The sequence below is a fragment of the Cyprinus carpio genome, chromosome B6 (assembly GCF_018340385.1).
Source record: "Cyprinus carpio isolate SPL01 chromosome B6, ASM1834038v1, whole genome shotgun sequence".
In the NCBI taxonomy this organism is placed as follows: domain Eukaryota; kingdom Metazoa; phylum Chordata; class Actinopteri; order Cypriniformes; family Cyprinidae; genus Cyprinus; species Cyprinus carpio.
In genome coordinates this window covers 5739278-5751634 of record NC_056602.1, presented here as the reverse complement: position 1 = coordinate 5751634, position 12357 = coordinate 5739278, and the positions used below count along the sequence as shown (strand labels likewise).

Genomic DNA, 12357 nt, shown 5'->3' with positions numbered 1-12357 from the left:
GAAGAAATAGTTCAAAAAAGATGAAAATTTGCTGAGAATTTACTCATCCTAAGGTCATCCAAGATGTGGATTAGTTTTTTTTTTTATTTGGAGAAATTTAACATTTCATCACTTGCTCACCAGTGGATCCTCTGCAGTGAATGGGTGCCATCAGAATGAGTCCAAACAGCTGATAAAACATCACAATAATCCGCAAGTAATCCACACAACTCCAGTTCATCAGTTAATATCTTATGAAGCCAAAAGCCTGGAAGCTTGTGACACTAAAACAAATTCCTTGTATGCCCAAACACTTGACAATAAAGCTCTTTCTGACTTCTTTACAGAAAGAGCTTCTTTCTGACTTCTTTACGGAAAACAGTTCTTAACAAATATGTCAGTGGATTTTGGTGTGAGAGGACAACAGTGGCCTTTTTCACTGGAGGAAGTGTTATTATAGATTATGAACTCATATTTTGACCAGAAGCAACGGTTTAAAGTTAAAATGCTGTAATGATGGATTTGTTTCTTATACAAACATGCAACTTTTGGCTTTATAAGATATTAATTGATGGACTGGAGAACTGAAAAAAAATATTCATTGAATTTACAAAATTTTTTAAGGTAAGTGGATGCAATCCATTTATTTTACCTACATTTAAACAAACAAATTAAGTTGACTTACTTTCAAAAAAAAATTTTTTTTAATGTAGCTAAAATAAATAGTTTGCAACTACTTACCTTAAATAAATGTTTTTTTTTTCCTTTTTTTTCAGTGAGTGGTGTGGATTATTGTGATGATTTTATCTGTTTAGACTCATTCTGACGGCACCCATTCACTGCTCCATTGGTGAGCAAGTGATCTAATGCTAATTTTCTCCAAAATGTTCTGATTAGGAAACAAACATCTACATCTTGGATGCCTGAGTAAATTCTCAGCAGATTTACATTATTGGGTGAACTATTCCATTCACACAAAGCTTAATTAGTTTGATTAAGTTTGAACAATGTTATTTAACGATGAATGAGAAGGTGCAGTACCTGGATCAGAGAAATGAATGTCCAGTCGCATTGTCTCCAGCAGATGCTCCAGAATCTTCTCTGGGCTGCCTGACATCACAGTGTATCTGTCCAGAAAACCCAGACACCGCAAATGTAGTTTGTTTAAATAAATGCATGGATAGATTAATTTATTGTTGATGGATCAAGAAATGTATGGATAAACTGAGCAGACTGATGGATGTGATCATATACTTGAAGTGGGCTGGGATGCTTCCATGGCTGGAGGGCCGGAGACTCTTCTGTAGTACCAGAACATCTTGGTCATGCTCTTTTAGACGCACAGTGTTTGCTTCAACATCCTACACACACAAACAAACATATACACAAACCAATATACATGCAGTCAAGAGGTAATTCTGCCACTATAAGGTTCAATAACTACTCATTGTGTGTCGCTTGTGTGTCAGCAGTAATTGATGTTTGTGTACCCTGAGTATCCGGTTGAAGTCCTCTTTGTCCACTCTCAGGAAGTGGCAGTTGTCCTCTCTGAGTACGATGGAAGCTGCGCGGGGGGCATCGTTCACCAAGGCTAGTTTGCCAAAATCATCTCCTTCATGCAGCGTACACACCACACCCTAAACACACAGGAGTCAGTCTGAAATATCTAATACTGTTTGTCACTAGAATCACTCTGCATAAATAAATGAAAACGTATGTAGTCATAAATAAACAGAAATAACATGACATGACATTACCTTGCCATAGATAACAACATTTACTGATCCCTTCTGGATAATATACCAAGAAGTGCCTTCCTCCCCTTGATTAAACACTAAAATAAGAAAAGCAAACATACACAGAATATTACTGAGCCAACTTAGTATTTACACTAGTGCTTAAAAGTTTGGAGTCAGTATGTGCCAGAAAAATGAAGGTTAAAAACTAAATTATTTGATATATTAACACCTTGTGTCCTAAATACAGGGGTTATAACCAACACAGACAAACATAACCACTCAAAATTTAAAAAAGTAAAGAGCAGTAGTAAGTAAAGTAAAGAGCAGTAAAGAGACACTGAAACTCACAGACAGTGCCTGCTTTGGCATGTGACTCGAAGATGAGGACACCGGCGAGCTCTCGCTTCACCTGCAGAGGGCAGAACAGCACAGATCATGTTAGTCTGCTCATACCAGTGCTGATATCAGGCCTAGAGGTCTCAGTGGAGGACTTACAGTGTTAGACAGATGAGAGAGAGCTTTGATATGCAGCAGCTCATCATAAATAATCTCCAGGTCTTCAGCTGTTCTTTGACCTGGCCTATAAAGAGAACAAGGGACAAAGAAAGATGGGTGGAGTAGTTCAGGAAGAGTAAAAGCTGACAGCAGCAGAATTTGTGGGCTCAAGAAGCACTCCTGTCCTAATGGAACCAAATGCACATTTCAATAATGCAGGGGGCGCTGTTGGTCACTCACGGTTTCCTGAGGATCATTCGCATGTGCGCATCAGGGCCGATCTGGGAAAGGAAGAGGAGGGTCTCCTGCAGCTCTTCCTCTGCTTCACGTTTCTCATCGTCGCTTGGCAACACCGCATCCTCCTCCTCGTCATCAAGGAAACGGTAAAAGAGGTACTTATCTTGAAAGTTCAGCTCGTGGTCGACTGTCGACAAAAATACAGTATGTGATCTGGTGCGTGAATCCATTCAGATGCTCTAATTAGAGTCTTTTAAAAAAAAATTCATAGATATTCATACTTGGTTTAACTAGCTGGGTCATTTCTTTAATGCAGTATAGAGCTGCGGCAGCTGAAAAAGTGCCATTGAGATGAATGGGAACACTAGATATCTTTCTCCAGGTTTTAAATAGCTTCTTGCAAAAACATGATGGAAAGTGATTTTGAGGTCAATGAAAAAACCTAAATGATTCCTTGTCAAAATCAGTGTTAAAAAAAACTTAAAACTATTAAAAATTGTGTTCAGCTATTGAAATAAAGTAAAAAAAAAAAAAAAAAAAGGTAAAAATGAACAACAAAACAAAAATGACTAAAATTGAAATATTAAATAGAAATATATATATATAAAACGTTTTAAACTTTTGTTTTATAAAAAAAAAAAATCACACAATAACTCTAAAATTTTAATATTAAAATGAAAACCAAAACTATATAAAAATAAAAATATATCATATTCACATTTTTGCATGCTTAAAACAATACTCCTAAAAAAACTGAAAATCAAAGAAAAGAAAATTAAGAAACATCTGCAATGCTTAAAATGGCTAAATTCACTCAAACCAATGTAGTGAAACAACTTTTACAACTTAATATTATAATCTAAGTGCTGCGTTTGACACCATAGATCACGACATACTCATAGATTGATTACAAAACTATACAGGTATCCAAGGGCAGACTTTAAGATGGTTTAGACCTGTCCGATCGCTACCACTTTGTTTATTTAAATGGGGAGTCATTTCATTTATCACCAGTAAAATATGGAGTGCCACAAGGATCTGTCCTAGGTCCTCTGCTATTTTTAATATACATGTTGCCCCTTGGTAATATCATTAGAAAATACGGGATTAGTTTCCACTGTTATGCTGATTATACTCAACTATATATCTCAACGAGACCAGATTAAACTTCTAAATTATCTAAGCTAACAGAGTGTGTTAAAAATGTAAAAGATTGGATGACCAATAATTTTCTCCTATTAAATTCAGATATTACTTATTGGGCCAAAAAACATTACACAGAATCTTGTAGATTACAATTTGCAATTAGACGGATGTACTGTTACTTCCTCTACTGTCAAAAATCTGGGTGTTATATTAGACAGCAACTTCTTTTGTAAATCATATTTCCCATGTTACAAAAACAGCATTCTTCCATCATAGAAACATTGCCAAGCTACAAAACATGTTACCTGTTCCTGATGCAGAAAAGCTAGTTCATGCATTCATGACCTCTAGACTGGACTATTGTAATGCACTGCTAGGTGGTTGTCCTGCATCCTCAATAAACAAGCTACAGGTAGTCCAAAATGCAGAGTCCTTACCAGGTCAAGAAAATATGATCATATTACCCCAATTTTACAGTCTCTGCACTGGCTACCTATTAAGTTCCGTATCAGTTACAAAATATTATTACTTACTTATAAGGCCCTTAATGGCATAGCTCCTGCATACCTAACTAGTCTTCTACCACGCTACAACCCATCACGCTCCCTAAGGTCACAAAACGCTGGACTTTTGATAGTACCTAGGATAGCAAAGTCCACTAAAGGAGGTAGAGCTTTTTCGCATCTGGCTCCCAAACTCTGGAATAGCCTTCCTGATAATGTTCGGGGTTCAGACACAATTTCTCTGCTTAAATCTAGATTAAAAACACACCTCTTTGGCCAAGCATTCAAATAACGCATCTCATAATTTTGGACTGGAGTTATATCTGATCAAATGCGCATTATTATTCTTTAGCTTGGGTTAAACTAATTAATTTTACTTGGCTGGAACAGCAGCTATGCTAATTATGTCTCTATTTGTTTCTCTGTTTTGCCACAAGCTCTAGTTTGGATCCAGAACAGCTGAAAAAGAGATGATGCCAACCCCTCAGAGGACCTCAGATGATGCTAACCCAGAGACAACATACAGAACTACCACATTTTGCTATAAGTTTGATTGCATAATTGCTGTTAATAGTGTTAATCATCTGTTTGTTTACGTTTTTTATTGATTTTTTCGAACATTTCTGCCGTATGCACATAAACTGACAGTCACCACTGATAATCTACTACTAAATATTGTAGAAACTTAATTTTCTGTAAAGTTGCTTTGCAATGATTTGTATCGTAAAAAGCGCTATACAAATAAACTTGAATTGAATTGAATTGAATATGATAATTTAATAATCACAAAAGAAAAATTAGTATATGATTTTCAGTTTAATTAGTATAATTTGTGAGTTTGATATTTTTTTTACCAAGGCATTAAGACAATGATGTGAAAAGTTACTGCATAGTAGGAATGACCCAACTGTTAACCTGGCTGTCACTACAGCAAATGGCACAGGTGTACCGTGATTCAGGACCCCTTCCTCCAGCAGCACCTGCCACATTCCCACAGCGTGAGCCCGACTGTGAACACACGAGCTCTGCTGAAGCAGCCAGTCGACCAGCTCAGTGCCCACACAACACTGCCTGTAAACACACGCAGATCACGCTCAGCACATGCACTGTGTGTTCTACATACACTAGACATGACCTAAAAGAATAAACCTTGCATATGCTGTGCCATATAACATCACAGGCCACACACCTGTAGGTTTTCAGATGATATTTTCTATCTCTGATCATGTGGGGAGCTCTGGCCAGTATAGCATTACGTAAGACTTTTTCTGCCCTCAAAATCTTCTCTGACGGGACCTGAAGCGAAATCCGAGACAGAGAGAGAGGAAGTTGAGAGTGAGGCACAGAAAAACACTCCTGCACAGCCTATTTTCTGATTTATGCAGCACAATTATTGGGATTCAATGGCCTGCACTCATTTTGCTAGTGTAAATGACATAAAAGACCTTCTGTTAGCAGATGCTGTGTTTTAAATTCAATTAATTATACATCATTAACATAAAACCGTGTCTGCGGTCTTGAGTTATGCGCATGGAAATGGGAATTACAGTCAAATTAATCATCAAAAACTGTTTTTGAGTCACTCTCAGGAAGCTGTGCCAGAAAAATTAAGATAAAGCAAAAATGACATCATTAAAATATTGATTTTTGACAACTGCAAGTCCCAAGAACAGGGACTGTGACCAACATAGAAAAATATATGACCATTCAACAGAATGGGGCCAATTTTATTTTATTTTTTTAAAGAAATTAATACTTTTCATCACAGACACATTAAGTTGATCACAAATGACAGTAAATTTATTATGTTACAAAAATATATATTTAAAATACATGCTTTTCTTTTAAACCTTCTATTCGTCAAGGAATTCAAATAAAAATAAAAATGTATAGCAGTTTCCAGAAAAATACTGAACAGCACAACTGGTTTCAACATTGATAATAATAAGAAACATTTCTTGAGCAGCAAATCATCATATTATAATAATTTCTGAAGGATCGTGTGACACTGAAGACTGGAGTAATGATGCTGAAAATTCAGCTTTGATCACAGGAATATATTACATTTTAAAATATATTATAATACAAAACAGTTTTTTTTTTATACATTTTAATAAAAAATAACTTTACAGTTTTTACTGTATTTTTATTGTGTTTACACAACCCATTAAACTGTAAAGGTGATGAATGGGGACAACTTTATAGAAATGAATAGAAATAGAAAATAAACCAATCATACCTTATTCAGGCTTTTTGACATAAAATTGAGAGGGTCGCTGTTGAGATTCTCTTTGTCCGGCATTCCTGCATCCAACAGAAAATTGTTGAGAAATAATCACTGATGTGTTATGTGAGTGTGTATGTTTGCATGTGATACTCACTATCATTTGAAGCTCCGCTGTCCATCACTCCATACGGTGGGGCGAGAAGCCCTGCCATGCACTGCCTGTATTTCTGCAAGACACAGACTGACACAATGAAAATGTATTCTAAGCCTCAAAACCTGAGTCATTTTCAAACAGGTGAACTGCCTTTACATCATTAAACTGAAGGATCTGTAGTAAGAACATAGAGCTCCACCAATCAGATTGAAGCCTTCTGTGGCTTGGCAACGATCACTATGAATATTCAGATGTTTTCATTCTTTTCCTCTCGCTATTGCCATGGTGATGGGTGACGAGGTGGCACATGCAGCTGAGAAACAGCATGCAATGAATGAGACTCTGATACCAGCCCAAACTCACCTAGAGTTCAAACACACACATTATACTGCACCTGCTGGAAATCTGTTTGGATGTTCTTAAAATGGGTTTATCTATTTGGCCTGTGTGAATGGAGTTTACAGCAAAACATTTCAAATAAATAAGGAAACATGATATACAAAGTATAAATATATAGAAATCTAAATATTATGAATATAGTCAATGTTTTACACGGTTTTGCATCTTATATAAACTTATCTTATTTTAAGCATTAAGGATATTTTATAATTACTACAAGCCTAATTATTGGTTTATTCTAATTTTTCAGCAATTGATTTATCTCCCTCACTTCATCAATTACTCATAAAATCTTACAAATATATGTATGTAATATCACATTCACATACACTGCCATCCAAAAGTTTGGGGTCTATAAGTATTTTTAATGTTTTGAGTTTTAGTGTTTTGTAAGGCTGCATTAATATGACCAAAATACACCAAAACAGTAATATTATGAAATATTAATAAAATTTTATATTCTATTTGACTTTCGAATGTTGAATTTTTTATATAACGTTCAAAATAATATTTGTTTTTAGCAATTACATGCATCCTTGCTGAATAAATACTGACATATATATTACACAAGCCTTGGAACATTAGTGTATATACTATATATACTTCATACAAGTTTAGAAAAAAAAGTGAGGAATATGCTTGTATAAAAAGTTTTTGCCATGATGCTATTGTTATAGAATAGAATAGAATAGAATAGAATAGAATAGAATTCGATGCATTTCTGAACTTTTCCAGAAGGCAAACTGAGCCATAACATTCAAAAGCATCTAAAAGAGTGAAACTAAGTGCTGTCAGGCAGGGACATGTATGTTTTTGCAACTCCACAGGATCCTTCACCACACACTGTGAGATTACAGGTCTCTGAGTGAACTGATGTAATACAGATGCACTGAGCCTTCATTCAGTCAAACGCAGTACTACAGCTCATGCTACTCTGAGGCGTTGTGCTTCCATTGAGTAGAAGTGACAGAGTCCAGAGGACATTCTGTATGACAAAGTGAACTGAATGTTTAGAGTTAAAGAGAAAACACAGAGGGTTACAACTGGAGCACTTGGTTTTCTTTGGCCACTGATTTGAAGTCTTCAAACAGGCTTTGTCCCATTCACACAAATGCACTTTGTATATCCTGTTTCCTTCCTGCTTCCTGAAGCTGAAACAAAAGCTAACATTTCTTAACTTTTCCCATCCCCCAGACACATAATAATACATTGTTGTGCATTCCAGCTGGCTGTCTTCAAATAGAGGTTAAGTAATTCAGCCAGGATTATGCAATTAACAGCACATAAGCACACAAAAGAAGAGTACTTCCTCCGTCATCGCCTGGTCAGGCGGTGCCCCCTGCAGCCTGGCACAGAACTGTCCCAGAGAGACAGAAGCCCCTCAACATTCAGCGCACATCCTCGGCTTTCAGCAGCTGATATTCACCTCACACCGCCACCACAAGTTCAGGGCCTTGTTATCAAGTCGTGAACATCCTATAAGCAATACTACATCTTTAAACATCATATGTTATGAAACAAAAAGCAAAACCATGATTTCCACCAGTAACAATCAATGCCGTTCGCCAAAAAAGACCTCTGACATCATTAACCTCAAAAACCACATTGATATTGATGTGGCTCTGAACCCAGTGCTGGTTGTAATATATCTATAAGTGTTGTTTCCAGATTGTAAACTATAAAAACAGCATCAAATCTTTATGCATTAAAGACAATGAGCCAATGGGACTCACCCTTGTAAGAGTTTGTGGAGTTTAGTCCGACAGGGATGTGATACTTGGCTACTTCCTAAACCCGGCCAACTTCCCAGCATTATCCGGCAAACGCTCCTCTGCTTTCCAGTCAGATGCACAAAGACATGAAATCAAACCCGCACACCCTGACGCTCCAGTTACACACGTATGGATAATGTGATCCAGTGTCTGCTCTTTGGATCTTTCAGGCTGAGCATCTGACTGGACTTCAGTTGCCGTTGCCAGGCAATAGCTGCAGCCAATCATAGAGCCGCATTCGCTCAATTCACCCTGTACCACAGCATTACACATGAGTTAGAGAGAGGGCTGCTAAAAGGCTCTCAAAAGCTTGTGGCATCATCAATTATTAAGGGTATTAAATTGTATTTACCCTGAACAGAGAGTTTTGTGAGAGTGTGAGTGTGTGTGTGTGTGTGTGCCCTGCAGCTGTAGTGAAATCACCGTTATCACATTAGAGAGGAGGGTAGCTGTCTTTGAGGATCAGTTAGTTCAGTCCTTTTCCAGTCAGGTATACACTAATATAATTTTATGATATTAAGAGGACCATGTTTTGTTGCATATTACAGATCAAGTCCAGTCCATTTAAGCTTGTCTGTCAGTCCAGTGTTATTTTAATATTATTTATAGGAATTTTTTAAATGTTGATCAGTTTTTTTTTTTCAGTTTTCATTTTAATTTAACTTTTAGTCATTTTTATATATTTTAAATTATGTTCGTTTTTAATATTCTTATTTTATTTTTAGTGGTTCAAGCATGTAGCGCTGAAACCCTACTGTAATTGTTAGAATGGTCACGGATGAGCGATTTCCATGTAAAACTGATCGTGCAGACCAAACCGTAAAACTTGGAGGAATGGTAGTACTCAGACTGACTACAATGTGACCAAGGCTCACCCTTATCAGCCTGATGGGGGCCCTACAGTGTTCGAAACTACGAAATCGCTTGTAAGTCCTAAACCGTCAGTTGCAGGCTCAAGTGTCTTGGAATCTGTTGTTGGAATCCTTGGTTCATGCCAGACAAAACGCACGCCTCAGATTTGATTGTGAATCAAAATTTTCAGGGGTTTTGCATTTTTTTGCAAAACCTACTTTAGCGAACTAGTCCTAGGTTTTTGGCCCTGATTGGAACCAAACCAGTGCAGAAAGACTCTCTGGTGAGTGAATATCAATAATTATAAAAAAAAGTTGAATTTTCGACTCACCGAGTCGAAAGGGGCAGGGCCACTTTTAGTAAAATGCCTATAACTCCTGAACAGAATGAGATATCTTCGCCAAACATGGAACACTTATGTAAGAGCTCAAGCTGAGGTCACAGGAAAAAAAAATGTGGAGATTGGCCACTTTGGTGGCGCTATAAGAGGGTAAAAAACATAAAAATGACTATAACTAGGCAACCATTTGTCATATCAACATGCATGTGCAATAGCTGTGCACAGTCTTGGTCCAAAGTGCCATAAGTGTCTATGGGGACATTTGCGTATCTCAAAAAAAAAAACATAGCCAATGAATTTGATAGACCTCCTCATTCCGAAGAACCCTGGCTCTAGAACAACTGCTGTTAATCAAACCGCTTTTTTAAATGATTGAGAAGATGTGAAAAGCCTACTTTTGCGAACTTGATTTCGATCAATCTGGAAAAAAAAACACAGCAGTGCAATTCTGTGGACTCTCTAGGTCAATAATTATCAAAACCATGTTGAAATTTACCCTTTGGGAAGCTATAAAGGGGTCCTTTAGGGCCTGTCCAAATATAAAGCCTAAACTAAACCTCAAAACTTCACAAACCTGCTGAGTGCACGCGACAGGTGATTCTAAACAAGCATGTAATGTTTCAGGGAGATCGGACCACAGCTGGCGCTATAAACGTTATAAACATCTAAAAACATCATATTTCTATGGTAAATCACCTGGATTTGCCAAAAATGCTTTTTTAATAATTGATTTAGGTGGCCACAGGCTGAATAATTGTCTTAAAATTTGTTACATTAAATAATATATTTGTTTTTAAATTTCATTTGTTTATATTATATTTGTTCTTAAATTTTATTATATTTGTTGCAGTGCAATCATGAAATAAAATGCAACCAAACCAAACACCTAACTTGATAACTCGAGATAATAAACATGTTTGGAGCAACAGAAGTAGATGATGACAGAATTTTCATATTTTCGGCATGGGATGAGCTACATTTTTAATACCAGGATGATCTTAATAATTTAATACTTAGCCAGCACAACTAATAAATGTTGTTTACCTGGCATATTATCAACTTTTAATGAGGTGTAAAATCTGTAGACTATTTACAGATGGACTGTGTTGTTAGCCATACTAGTTTCTAAGAACATTTTTATGCCATTTGTATTGTTTAGAGTTGAGTACACATATTATAATTAAGGCCGATGAGTTTGAAAGGGTTTGAAATGGTGGACGACACACGTATACACAAATATATGAACACACACACACACACACACACACACACACCACTCATGTACAAACAAAAACACTCTGTTATGAGCACTCGCCTGAATGAGAGGAGGTTTATGAGAGAGAAAGGAGGAAAATTGTAGAAAGACAGAGATCTTCACCCACATTGTTCCACTGATGCAGCAGAGACTGATACATAATTAATGCTAATTAAAGCTGCGTGTGTGAGATATGAAACAAAAATAAGCCACATATGGTCAGTAGCGAGCTGTGAGACACAAGTGATACTATCTACACACACTGCGCTAATGACAGAAGCCCGACAGCCTCTGTGTCTCTCACACACTGAGTCACACTCACTTCATGTTTAATGTTTAGGATCAGAAATTATCAGCATATTAAAGTCATAAAAGCACTGTAGACAGATTCTTCATAAAAAAACAGGTGTCCACAGATATTGTAACACTAACTGTGTTGGCAAAGCTGAATTTTCAGCATCATTACCCCAGTCTTCAGAGTCACATGATCCTTCAGAAATCATTCTAATATGCTGATAATCATCGCATATTATTATTATCAATGTTGAAAACAGTTGTACTGCTTAATAGATATGTGGGAACCATGATATTTCTTTTTCTCAATATCCTTTAATGAATAGAAAGCTTAAAATAGTTTTTTGTAACATATTATTTATTAGCTATATATTAAGTAGTCTATACACTTGTGCATATTTAGAAATCTCATTTATGTTCAAATATGGTGTCATAAGTTTGACCCAGGACGTTGCCTTTTATTTAAATAACATAAATGACAGGAAGATTTTCAATGAAATATCAATTTAAATGGTCTCTGTATGCCCTCAGAAATATTGAAATATAGATTATGAATCAATTGGACTACATTAAGGTAATTTTTTTGTCATTTTTTTTTACCTCAGCAGCCTCTGCATACAATTATTGAATGGAAAAAGAGCTGCTACATTCGGCAAAATATTTAAAGAAAAGTGTTTGGAATGATATATGAGGTAAATGAATGTTCACTTTTATACCTAAACTATTGCTTTAATCTGGGTTATGAAGATGCATAGTAAGCAGAAGCATAAACAAAGGCTGATAAATATTTAAATACGTCATTTATGCTACTATGTTGTTTTCTTATAACTCCTCTGAGGCATTATTGAATGTTGCAAGATATGAGATCTCAATCATATCAAGATAAAGGCTTTATGAGATGGGGATGGAAACCCTGTTTTTGTTTTGTTTTGTTTTGTTTTGTTTTGTATTTGATGCAATTTCAG

At 36.2% G+C, this 12357-nt stretch overlaps 1 protein-coding gene across 2 annotated transcripts in view; it reads right to left on the bottom strand.

Annotated features, from left to right (window-relative positions):
* The window catches only part of LOC109060408 (rap guanine nucleotide exchange factor 4-like), a 32430-nt gene that overhangs the window by 6430 nt on the left and 13643 nt on the right, over window positions 1-12357 (bottom strand). Inside the window, exons 1-12 of one of the 2 annotated variants that reach the window (XM_042725412.1) lie at window positions 8613-9478; window positions 6481-6553; window positions 6339-6403; window positions 5289-5395; window positions 5049-5170; window positions 2454-2637; window positions 2214-2298; window positions 2067-2127; window positions 1737-1813; window positions 1470-1616; window positions 1234-1340; window positions 1021-1106 (exon numbers count right to left, since the gene is read on the bottom strand). In XM_042725412.1, coding sequence (XP_042581346.1) covers window positions 1021-1106; window positions 1234-1340; window positions 1470-1616; window positions 1737-1813; window positions 2067-2127; window positions 2214-2298; window positions 2454-2637; window positions 5049-5170; window positions 5289-5395; window positions 6339-6403; window positions 6481-6538 — 1099 coding nt within the window. In that variant the 5' untranslated portion in view covers window positions 6539-6553; window positions 8613-9478. Of the gene's footprint in view, window positions 1-1020; window positions 1107-1233; window positions 1341-1469; window positions 1617-1736; window positions 1814-2066; window positions 2128-2213; window positions 2299-2453; window positions 2638-5048; window positions 5171-5288; window positions 5396-6338; window positions 6404-6480; window positions 6554-8612; window positions 9479-12357 lie in introns of those variants that run through there. The other variant, XM_042725411.1, reaches the window with a different exon arrangement.